Genomic DNA, 12,761 nt, shown 5'->3' with positions numbered 1-12,761 from the left:
TTTCTGTCAGAAACATGTGGTCTCTTCAGTGGAGAGCCTGCGTAAATCCTGTGTAAATAGAGGGAGGCTAACAAAGGATGAGCCCCTGCAGCTCAGAGCATTTGGAGCCATTTGGAGGCTGAATTTGCTAAATGCTGCTTATACCGCCTGAAAAGTTGAAGAGAAAGGAGCATAAAATCCCTTCTTTTTTCTCTTTCTGCTCCTACCCTGGGGGGAGGGTGTTAAGGGCCAGGGAAGCCTGAGGTAAGCCTATGAAGACTGTTTTTTCAGTGCTCTTTTGAGTGTGAAAAAGGTGGCATGGGTCACTGTCCCCTCTTTAATGTCGGAAAACCCACACAGTTAGTAAATGTTGCATGTAAACTAAAGCATTTCATCCCTTCTCCTGCACTCCACGGCAGTGGGCCATGAACTAGTCACTTGAAAATCGCAGAAAAATTTCAGTTCAACATGTCCGGACAGTTTAGCACAGCAGGAACGTAAGGGAGATCAGTAATTAGCAGGTTGCTTTGCTGTTCCCCTTGTCTGCCTTGGAACACTTTTTTCACCTGATGTGAAAAAATGTTGAATTACAAAGCACAAAACACAAACCCACTGGCTATGTAAAAGGGCTTAAAATTTAAACCAACGTTTGTTAGTTTTCTGTGTAAAAAAGCTGGAACAGTATGTTGGCTTTCAGATATAAGCAGTGAGAATTCTCAATTCACTTCACAAATAAGCATGAGCTTTAAACATCGACAACTAAGGGGACAAAATGCCTGCCTTTTCTCTTAGTTCTTGGACAGGAAAGTAATTTAAAGGGGAAATGTGAAACATTACTGTTCTGCAAATAATTTCTGAAGATTTGAATCACCAATTTTACTAAATATGCAGTTATAAAAATAATGTATCTAGAATGTCATTGCTTCTCTTATGTAAATAATTAAATCTTTGTAAATGCCTATGTAAAATGAGAGAAATTGATAAATGTAGAAAGGTGCTTCTCCAGACACAGAAAATGAACGGGATTTTTTTTCTGTATCTTGCTTTAAATACATTAGATACCAGATACCATGCAACTCTTTAAGGCTTTAGCACATATTTCCAGATGGTAATGGAGGCTTCTTCCTGACTGAGAAGCTATGCTAAAATATAGTTAAATCAAGCAGAACTGCTTTGTAGGTAAGGTCTAATAGTAGCCTAAGTTCTTTTTGTTTCCTTTCTATTTGAATGTATAGTTGTCATTAATGTCCAGACTGTGTAACTTTGTGTGAGAACATCTTTATGTTATTAGCCTAAAGGTTTTGTATGGCTTTGTATCCAGGATCTTCCAAAAGAACAGCAGAGAGAAGAGCAGCTGTTTATTTCCTCCCAGCTGCTAGAAGGGCTAAAGATAACATCTGTAGTAAGAGAAATGGTGGTGCCAAGTGTATGAAGTCTTCCCATTGCTTTCAGTGCAAGAGCATCCACCATCTCTTACTCTCCAAGATGCTCCCTAAAAGCTTCATCTGACAGAGCACCATCAGACATGTGTCTGGTGTCTCAGACATGCAGAGAGGAGGGATTGCAGGGGGCTGGCTATAGCAGCTTACCTGAGGACATCCCAGTCCTTGATGGGGAAAGTGGTTGTGGAAGTAGTTGAGCATGCAGCTCAAACTGACTTGCCTAAACAGCTTCCGATGGCTCTGTCCCACCTGCAGTCAAGCCATTCAGTAGCCAGCTCTGCTCTACTGCCAGAGCGTGGGTATGATGGCATGTCTGTAATCTGTTGCTTCTGGGGGGTGAGAGAGTAAGTCAACTGTCATGAACAATGATCATTCAGTTGAGGAGAAAAAAACAAAACAAAAAAACAATACAACCAACAATATATACAAAGAGCTATGACCTGCTGAAGCTGTAAGGCTAAAAGCCTGATGATTTGAACAGGATGGAGTGGAGGTAAGGAGTCCTCCTGAAGGTTCTTTGATTCTGGAACTGAACTCCTCACTCTGTTATCCCTCCCTGAAGCACAGACTGTCACATTTTCAAAACGTATTCAAACAGTTCTCTATTTCTAGCTTTTTTTTGACAGTGGTAATTCATCATACTTTCTTTGTTTAAGATTTTTCTCTTGTGGTGATGTTGAACTCAGTAATAGGCTGAACATCTTTGTTAATAATGGTTTAGAATACTTATGTCTCCAGATGGACACATTATATGTACAAATAATTGCAAGTTCTGAATGTAAGGATGTATGCAGAATCTCCCCTTTGTTTTGCATTAATACCTACATATTCTAATCCATCAAAATACTAGGCAAAAAGATTATGGAGTTGTTTACTTAAAGTCAGCACGGTGCAACTTTCCTTTTCAGAGTCCTTTAATGTGGTCTTCATACTGTTGCACTATTTTTAGTGAAATGGTGAAGTGCCTTTCTTTTGTCCTTGCCCTTCTCTTCTCTCTTTTCCTTTGTCACGACAAACCATAAAGCCATAAGGGAACTCTGACGAAGAAACTCAAACACTGAGTCCTGAAGTGTATCTTTCTAGAAATTGCTTTTCTTGCTGCACTGCTTGTTATGATGGTAATGGAAGCTATTTCTGGAGTTTGAATCAGGCTTGTAACCAGACTTCTGTGCTTTCACATCACTAGGGTATCCTTTTCAGTTCTCCTTTTTGCTTAGGTAGATAACCTTTTATCTATCTTGTTAGCAAATGATGAAAGGATGATTGAAAGACTTGATGAGCATCTTCTACGCAGTTCTAACTTCTTGTCTCACTGAGTCCTTGCTCTGTGAAGAGCACAAACAAGGACGAATATTGAGTTAACATTGGAGACAGGTCTTCCATAGGACTGGACTCTGTTTCCCAGGTGTTCTTAGCTGTAAGAATACTGGGATCTGCAAGTTGTCTGCCCAGCGAAGTCAGTTTGCAGCAAGCTGAATTTGAAATTACAGTGCAATGGAAACCCTCCTCTGCTTATACAGTATCTTTTAAATAAATAGTAGTCTGGTTTGCTTTCAAAGCAAAATGATTTATCCTGTGGGAAGAAGTCCTCAGCACATGCCAGAAGTGTCTGTATACAGAGCCAGCGTGGAAGCCTAACTTCCTGCGCTGTGAAGAAGCTTTGCATCTCCAGCCTCCTCAACAAGCCCTTCCCCTGGAAGGGAACATTTGTAAGTAACCCCATGTGGGTCACTTGGCAACATTTCTTGTATACTTGGACACCTATCTGTGTGACCTACTGTAGAAAACCTGCCTTAGAAGAGGAGTTAGATTCAATGATCTCCAAAGGGCCCTTCCAACCCCTATGATAGTGATTCTGTGATACTCTCTCCACCTTTCATAGAAATTGTTGAGACTATTACACATCACTGATGTGATCTGAAACAAGTTGGGTAATGTGCCTGAGTAGTGTCTCCTGACTTGAACCCCATGTAGTCATTGACATATCTGTAAAGAAATTGCCACTTAAAAATTCTCCACTTTCCTAAACTAAAGATAAAATTTTGCAGTCACTTGTACTCTTTGCATAAGAATAAATGAATGAACAGTGTGTGAACTAGAAGAAGGTCACCCTCCATATTTTTTACTTTGTTATGAAAGAGAAGGACAGTGGGCCAAACTCTAGACATAATTTCCCCACTGCAAAACTGAGTGAACTGTGCTCTTATAATTGCTATTTCCATGCAAATCAGGACCTGACTGCTCTTCTTGCAAGGTACTGTCCAAATCAAGATGTGAACAGTTTATAGAAGTGCAGCCACTTCTAATGATATTTAAAATGATTTAAAATTGGATTAATTCATGCAGCAATTAAAACATACTTAATCCAATGTGCAATAGAGCGTTTTTCCTATCTGCCAACTTTATTTCACTGCTGATAATTTTTACTTCATTTTAAATAACTCCTATTTTATTTGGATAAGGCAAACTGGGATCAGGCCCTCCTTATCTGAGAATTAAATCATCCCATCTTGGAAGCATCTGTTAAGGGCTACTCGTATGATTTCTTGCAACAAGAAACAGCCAGTAATGTCAGCAGTTGTAGTGCTATTAAAGATATGACAATACAGCTTAACAGGATTGGGCCAGAAGTTCACCAGGTGCAACAAATCTCGCAGTGTGTATTCATCTGCTGAGGTAATTTGGAGTTACGGTATTTGGATTTCCTTTCATGAGGTTACGGTGCACATTAAGCAAGCACTGTCTCTTACCATTTTAACTGCTGATTAAGCTAGGAAGGCAATGGAAGCTTTAGCAGAACTTTCATCTCCTGGGCTGCTATTAGCTTTTAAAAGTAGGATATTAACAGCCTCTCCAAAAGGTCTAAACACCGATTTAGCATGTAGGTGACTCCTGCTGAGGATACTCACAAAGCAGACAATGTGTATGTAAGGAGAAACAGGAATTTGTCTGTTCATAGAGTGAACAAGTGCTTCCATGGTGAGAAAGGATGGAGCAGAAAGCAAGTTTTATAGCTACACACATCCTGTGCATACACACATAGCTTTTACATACAGAGACAAAGATATCTTTATCCACACGACAGATAGACAAACAGACTGACTGACTTCAAACTTGCACTTTCAGTGCAGATTTTTCCCCCCCATCTCCGGGTACTGCTTTTCAGAATTGCCTGAGGCTACAGTACAGCACCTCAGATCCCCAAGGCCCATTGCCTGGCTCCTAATAGCCACTCTCCATCTGTGTCACATGAACAGCTGATGAGATAGCTCCAGTGTCTGTATTTTGGAGAGCATATCCACCCAGGTTAAAATGCTGGGGTTGCCAAGGAGCAGTCAGAAGCCATTAGTGTTTGTGAGAATTTGCCTTGCAGCAGTTCCTTGGCATAGTGGAAAGTAAGTGTGTGTGTGTGTGTGTGCACGTGTGTGTGTGTGTGTGTGTGTGTGTGTGTGTGTGTGTGTGTGTGTGTGTGTGATAGAGAGGTCTGGGGTGGAGTATGGGGGGTGGGCAACGAAATGGAGCACTTTGTAAATAACATCATACAAAAATGAGCATTTGGTACATAGGGCTTCTGTGCTTTCTTTGATTGGTTTGCTGTGATCTGACTCTCCTTTTTCTGTCTTTAATGGAAACAAACAGAAAAGAAAAGAAGCATGAGAAAGAGCGGTGACTTCGGGGTCTTGCTCTGGTGTTTGGGCAGATGGAAAGGAGCTGCTCTGCCTTGGGGCAGGGTGGTTGTAATGAAGTGGCCTGTCAGTCTGTAAATAGTGAGGGTCATCTCTTCCATGTGATGGAGGGTATCACATTGCAGTGAAAATGGAAATGTCAATAAAATTAATCTGCCAGCTCTTTGCTGTGGCTTTTTCTGTCTCCCTGGTCCAAGAGGGTGGGTTTTTCAGTGTGGAGGTGGTGGATGAAGGGTGATCTGGCACAGGAGAGAAGATGGAGCTGAAATGCAAGTTTTAAAGCAAATGGACTCTGTGTAGCTACGATGTATTTTGTTTAGTAGCAGTACAGAGCTAGACAGGGCTGTACGAATTAGTTCATGAATCTATAGCATTCCTCAGGAAGCTATGGAGCGTCTAGCTCAGGCTACATTGAGCACAGAGTTTATTGTTTTAGGCTTTCTTGGACAAGGTTTTTACTTAGCATGGGATTTATGGCATTTACTGCTAATGAATGTCTATTCTTAAATTACAAAAACCACCGTCTCAGCACAATTCCCAGATGTCCTTCCAGGACCTCAGCTTCTTAAACACCAGCAGGGAGCATAAACTCTCCACTTCTCTGTTTTCCTCTTTCGTGTGGCTCCGGGCTAATGATGTGTAAGGAAAACACAGCAATCTATAAAGTCTCAGTGCTGTCCCAGTATTCTTCATTTATTTTGCATTTGATTATGCCACAAGTCGGATCTTGTTTCTTTCCTTTTTTTAAAGTTATTAGTTCAAATATTAATGTAGGAATATGGCATATATTGCTGCTCTTGATTGATGCCTTCCCAAAAACAGGAAGACGTGCTCGTATGAATTTTAAGAAAGTAGGGGTCCTGCAATGCCTTGCCAGAAGAGTTTTTCAGATACATAATTTAGATGCCCTCCAGGCAGGCTTTCAAGGCATTTTTGCTGGAGGGCAAGAAAAAATAACTATGACTGTTAAAAGTAAATGATTTTTGCTAATGCACAATTAATGCCAGGGAAAAGCACAGAAGAGAAAGATGTTGATGGAAAGTTCTGATTAAGTGAGAGCTCTACCTTGATGTGCATCTTTTTTTTTTTTTTTAATGATAATAATCACTGATGCAGAGATGTAGAAGTCTTCATGTCATGCAAATGCTATACTCAGGGTTGTAGTTGGTGTACGTGTTTGTGCGTGCGTATGTATGTGTGCTGGGGGTGCTACTTCTGGGGAGGGGCTCATCTGACAGTGTATTATGTGCACTGAACAGTGACACAGTTACTGCCACCTCTGCAGAGGGCCTCGAATATATAGACTACAGAACATTTAACTTGATTACTTATCGTATGTATTCAGAATGGTTGTAGGGATGCATTTACAGTGAATGGCTTTTCTTGTGGCAGGTTTTCCCACATTGAATCCTGTAATTGACAAAGAGCTATTGCACTGTGTCAAGTGCATGATTATAATTGAATTAATGATATATGCATGTGTGAGACAAAATTCGTATTTGGAAAGACATGGTTTCTAAGTTTTGCATATTTGTACCAGCACTCATATATAATGAGAAACGGTATGTGCTGATCTGTGAAATCAAAATAGAACTTGTAACAGTATCTTGGTAATTAACAATACTTCCTGGCTTCTACACGTTGTTTATTTTTCTCTTGTTTTTCTCTTTGTTATAGGGGATGGTTTAGACAACAGTGTAGCCTCACCTGGTACAGGGGATGACGATGACCCAGACAAGGACAAAAAGAGGCAGAAGAAAAGAGGCATTTTCCCCAAAGTAGCAACAAATATCATGAGAGCATGGCTTTTCCAGCATCTCACAGTAAGTGGTGCCCAAAAACAAAATAGATTTCTGTTCATGTGCCTAATGAGGTTTATTCATCATTATTAGAAATGAATGGGACCCATAATTTTTGGACAATTATTAAGGCTCAGTTATCATTGCTTTTTGTTTTTTTCCCCTAGATTTTTTTTTCTTGGCTCTTGGAATCATGACAAATCTGAAAGAAACCTATATATATGTATATATATAAATATGTGTACATACCTACAGAGAGAGAGGGAGAGAGAGGGCGAACAAGAAAGCGTACAAAGTCTTATCAGGGAACAACACCTACATATAAAGTAACCTTTTCTTGCTTTGAACTATTCAAGGGGGTTTCTTGCTTTAGCATACATAAAGATCTTCTTTCTGGATTGTTTGTTGTTGCCCTCTGTTTACATGACCTTCATACATGTTTAGTGGCAGAGAGAACCCCAAACTCTGTGTTCTGACATATACTGTGGAATGTTAGAGCAGTCAAAGCAGCAGCTTGCAAACTTGTTGTATGTTAATTTTGTGAGAAATATAGCAGGTTTATGATTTCTCTAATTCTTGAGTTGTATAATAGAGATAAATTAACACCCTTCTGGTTTCTCCTCAAGTCCTTTTTTTTTTTTTTAATGCTGCCCTTACTCACATCTGGGGGAGAGAGATTAAAAATATGAAAAATCTATACTTTTCATGGTCTATCTCTATCCTCTTGCTTACGTTTGGTTTTATGTGTTGGTGTTCAGATGACTATTATTGCTTCACTTAGAAATGAAAATACAGTTCTACAGAAAACACAGTAACACTTTTTGTAGTTTACATCATGGGGGAAATAACAAAAACTATTAAAATTATCAATTGATTTTCCTCTTCCTTTCATTGTAAAATTGTTTCTTACTTCATATGTCTTAAAAAGCTAACTGCTATTAACTACCTCTTCTCCTGCAAAGTTTTATAAATTTCCCCAGTAGCTGATGTTGGTTACAGTGTAATGATTTTGGGACAAGGTACCCATTTTATTTATGATAGGGACTATTGAACTGCTCTGCTAGCAGCACAGCTAAAGGGGGAAGCAATAGATCCACATTTCTAAACCATCATTTTGATGTAAGGACATTAGTAGCAAACTAAGGTGCATTGATCTGGCCTGTGGGGTCAGGATTAGCTGGAATAGCCAGTGTCTCTGCTGGAGTAGTGGTTATTCCTGCCTCCCAGCTATGGCCATTTCAAAGGTCAGGTGCCCCGTACCCACTTGGCTCAGAGGAATTAGACAGAACATGAGTCTCTGGGCTGATTACTTAACCAAAGACAAAATAATGAGTCCTAAGCAAATACTGACTAATTGAAAGGGCTGTAAATCCATTACATATTGGTCAGGGATAATCAGGAGTATTTAATCACTTTTATCTATTCAGGAGCACTGAAGCTGCAACAGCAAAGCCCTGAACCTTGCCATGTGCTTATTATTCTCATCATTATCAAAATTACTTCACAGCTGTTCTTTGCTACATCACCTCAGCTGGAGATTTACTAACCTGTAAAATGTTTTTAATTTGGAAGTCGAGTGAGTGTGAGTGAAGGGTTTTTCATTTAGCTCTAGGGTATCTTCAGAGGAGTAAAGCAGGGAGACAGCAAAAAGCATGACCACAAATAAACCAGTTTCTTTTTTACTTGTCTCAGTGTTAATCTCATTTCCTCTTATGAAATCTGCGAAAACTTGGTTGTTTTTTTTTTTCTTCCTTCTGCCTTCCTTTCTTGCATTCTTCTTGAAAGAATTCAACACATGCTCATTAAACAGTTAACTAACTCTCACTTCTCTTGAGGAAAGTCCTGGCTTTTTGAAATCCCTTCTCCTTGTTTCTGTCTTCTCCCTCCTGACTCTCTCCATTCCACATGAATTGAGGAAATTTGCCATCAGTGGTGAGGATGGCTTCACAAAAATCAAATTAAATGAACACAAAAAAGCCCCAACCCTTTTACCATCCAAGCTTTAATGAGTTTGCAGGTGTTGAAAGATTTACTGTGCTGTAATTCTCAGACCTGTAAACTGATAATGGAGACCCCTGACCAGTGCAATGTAAATTCAGAAAGATTCTTGCCATAAACACATGCAGAGAAGGAAGATAACTCCTTTTTTTTTCTTCTCTTTTTTTTTTTTTCCTTTCTTTTTTTTTTCCCGAAGATCTCGTGTTTTTTCTCAAATTAGCTTGTCCATTCGAAGTGCAGCTCTGGCTGAGCCAGAACAGGGGAATCTGTGATGTGCAATTTTATTGTTTCAAGTAAATATCTTTACAATGGCAGTCCATGATTCAATGTACATTCCTTCATTACTGCTCTAACCTTATTTCAAATTGGTTTGTTCCTCCTTTGTGCTGTATGACCTGTTCTTGTATTACAATAATCCCTCGATGTACCCTTTTTTCTTTCTCTCTCTCTTTTAAAGAAACTAATTGAATTATCTCATTATTTTAATTTGTTAAGCAAATGTATTTTACATCTCAGGATGTGTTCTTAAAGAAGGAGCTGCTTAGGCTTTGCCCCCTGAATGGGCCATTGGTACATTTTGACATTCATGCATTCATTAAGGAGTGGAACATAAAAGGGCTCTGGTTGTATTTTTTTTCAAACACCCAACCAGCATGGAGCAACTTTTCCATAAGCCACAGGGGTCTCTCTACATATGTTCTCAACTGCAAGCCATTGTCACCTATTCTGAATACCTCAAAAGGACAAATAAAATACTAAAGGCCAACTGTAGCAATTGTTAGCTTTTGGTCTCAATATGACAAAAATCATTAACCTCTGGTTTCCCTGGAAGGGGAGGCAGTGGCAGTCCATCTCTTATAGTATGGATTTAACTTGAAATTCCTATACGTTGTCAAGTTCAAACAGAGTATCTTAGTTCTGACTAATTATATTTACTTATGATTAAAAATAAAATGCTATTTTTTTCCTTTATTATGTCAGTTTGCAAACTCCTAATGTAACTGATTTTAAAAATTGATTTTCTTAAGTGGCTTTTTGAAGAGATAGGCACTTGAACTGTGATGTCTAATGAATATATCTGACAGTCTGTGCCTTTCAAAACCATTTATATCCCCTATCATGACTTCCATTTTGCAGTGACTTAAATTATATTTGAAATAGGATACACATACATATTTTTGTTGTTGGAAATCAAATGTAAGGAGTAAGAGCTTCTGCCATGTTCTTGTTCACTTTATTGAGCTCTGTCTTATATTTGGAATTACAACAGTACCGGAAGATGAAAGATCTGAGGATGAATTGGTTGGAAATGCGTCTGCTTTTTCTGGATAATATCCAGTGTTTAAGAAAGTAGAGGAAATCCTAGTCTGGTAGTATAAGCTTTTCAGTAGTACATAAAGATTACGACATCAGAAAGGTAAACCTGACATTAAGGCTGTTTTTATTTGAGTTCAAAGGTGGTTAAAGAAAAGAAACAGCAAGAAATCTGACCCAAGCCGAGAGTTTATTCAAAGCTTTGGAAGACTCCTTTTCCTCTATGCCAAGGACTCCTTAGCACACTCAATTAGCCTCTCAGACATCTCTGCTTTCCTCTCTCAAGTGCTCCCCTATTTGCCCTGCAAAGAACATATTTGATCATGAAGTGAAAACAGGAAGTGCTCAGATGTATAGACACCTCCAGTTTACACCCATGTTGAGATTAGGATTTCTTACTAGCAACTATACAGAGCTTGCCTCCCTCCTCCCATGCCCTTTTAAAGGACTGAGCACCTCTGAAATGTATGCACATAATCAGAAAAGAACAAAGTTATTAAGGAAGCAATTATACCATTCCATGATCTTGTATGTCTGGTTGTTCATCCTTCTCTGCAGCGTAGTCTATCAGGAACTACACTTTTGCTACATTCAGCGTTTTTTCCCCTTCTTTTACAGAGCTGGTTGAACAGAGATACTTTTTATTTATTTATTTATTCATTGACACTTATTTGGAGTGATGCCCTTTGTTAAAGTTCTTTTAAGTTGGTTTCTTTGATGCAGTCTGTAAGGAGATGTAACTAAAAGCACCAGAAATACTGATGTGAACTAGTGGTAGTTAGTTCATTCACATTACCAGATTTCCAGCTGATGTTGTTTGGGACAGCAACCCCAAAGTCAGTGAAGTTAAGCTGCCTTTTGTTTGTTTGACTGCTTGTTTGTTTTTCCTTTTCAATTTTTTTTTTTTTTTTTTTTGCCGAAGTTCTGTCTCCTAACATTTATTTGTCATTTAGTCTGTTTTCCACAGCTTTCTGGCTGAAAACCTTGCTCTTTACTGTTTCTTGTAGAGTAGATTTTGCTTTAACTTACCTCAGGGTCAGGCCAGAATAAGTTTTGCTGGAATGTGCTAAAATGAATCAATCTCAGCTTTTGTACTTACATGAATGAATTTTCTTGTGATTGAAATATTCAGGTGGCCAGACAGAATAATATCAGTAGTCTTATTGAAACATTTTTTTCCCTATTTTTATGTGGGTATATCTGTGAATATAATACATCTCTGTCACATTTTAATAAATGACTTACCAAGACTTTTGTGCAGGCAGCTGGTTTATGTATTAATCACTGGCATTTCAGAGTAAACTTTCAAAATAGTTGAAACAATCCCACCTTCATAAATATCTCGATCCTTTATCCCAGTTTTAGGAATAATACCTAAGAGAGGGTTAACTACATAGCTTGCTATTGTGAAGGCATTCTGATGTCTTGCAGTGCTTGGACTGAACAGTAATATACTGTATGTTCCCAAGGTACACTAAGGAAAGGGATAATGTCCTCTGTTAGTACTGTCAAGCTACCTGCATGTGAGTTCACAGGACTGCTGTTTCCATTTTAGCACAGCATGTAGTCAGAGACTTGAAGGAAACTGAGGTACAATGCTGTTCTGGGATTTTAGGTAGGGCTGCCTGTGTACTGATCTTGCAGCCAGGTGAGGAGCTGTCTACAGGTGTGGCGGAGACCTCTCATACTGGATGAATGAGAAATATATTGCCTAATTCTTTTTAAAAAAATACTGTTCCCAATTTTCAGCTGCATAAATTTTGTGAGAGGAGGTTAATGATTTCTTCAAGTCCTTTGGAAAAATCAGTATCTGATGCTAAAATCCCATGACTGATGATACTGTAGCCATCAAGATTCTGGATCTGAATATCTTGGCGCCCAAAAGTTTTGCTGGTGGCTTACCATCAGACCTTGCCTAGTGGGGCAGAGCTGGCAGCTGCTGCTGGGGTTTACTACTGTGGCTGGTGATAGTCTAGTACTGCCTGATGTCAGTGGTATGCCTTCCTGTCCCGTCTGCACCAGGAAGAGTCTGGAAAATCAGAACAGGACAAAGCTAGATTTTTTTTTCCTCAAAATGCTTCTTCTCCTCACAGTCCAAAAGACATAATCCTTTGACAATTTGTAGTCCTCGGCTAAGAAATCAGCTCCAAAGATTTGAATTTAGTAACAGCCCAAACACTCATATACCTTTTAAAGACTGTAATCTTGAAAGAAAAGGGCTGAGATGGGGTGGGGGTGGGGCTTTGTTTGTTTTAAAAATGGAATCTGAGATTAGATCTGACATTTCTACATCCACCCCCTACAGAAAAGGGAACCCAGGGTCATGGGGTGTGTGGGCCTCAAAAGCTAGCTTTGTCTCTGAGTGGTTAATCTAATCATTGTTACATAGACATCTGTTATTTCTTCTGAAAAATTGATGCTTTTGTGACACAATGATCCATCTATTTAGTACAACAGCCTGAGTAATTAAATTAAAAAAAGAATATTTTTGCTGGAGCATGTATTATAAAACTGCCATACCTCCCTGTACCAGCAAAAAGGCT

At 39.1% G+C, this 12,761-nt stretch overlaps 1 protein-coding gene across 8 annotated transcripts in view; it reads left to right on the top strand.

Moving 5' to 3' along the window:
• Nucleotides 1–12,761, top strand: part of MEIS2 (Meis homeobox 2) — a 170,274-nt gene that overhangs the window by 43,696 nt on the left and 113,817 nt on the right. For all 8 annotated transcript variants that reach the window (XM_065754227.1, XM_065754236.1, XM_065754171.1 and 5 more), the window contains one exon: nucleotides 6,785–6,930. In XM_065754227.1, coding sequence (XP_065610299.1) covers nucleotides 6,785–6,930 — 146 coding nt within the window. The remainder of the gene's footprint in view (nucleotides 1–6,784; nucleotides 6,931–12,761) is intronic.

The sequence above is a fragment of the Cyrtonyx montezumae genome, unplaced genomic scaffold, assembly GCF_038088225.1.
Source record: "Cyrtonyx montezumae isolate F1298 unplaced genomic scaffold, pur_monq_1.0 scaffold_10, whole genome shotgun sequence".
Lineage (NCBI taxonomy): Eukaryota > Metazoa > Chordata > Aves > Galliformes > Odontophoridae > Cyrtonyx > Cyrtonyx montezumae.
The sequence above is the reverse complement of the archived record's forward strand: the minus strand, read 5'-3'. Positions and strand labels throughout refer to the sequence as shown.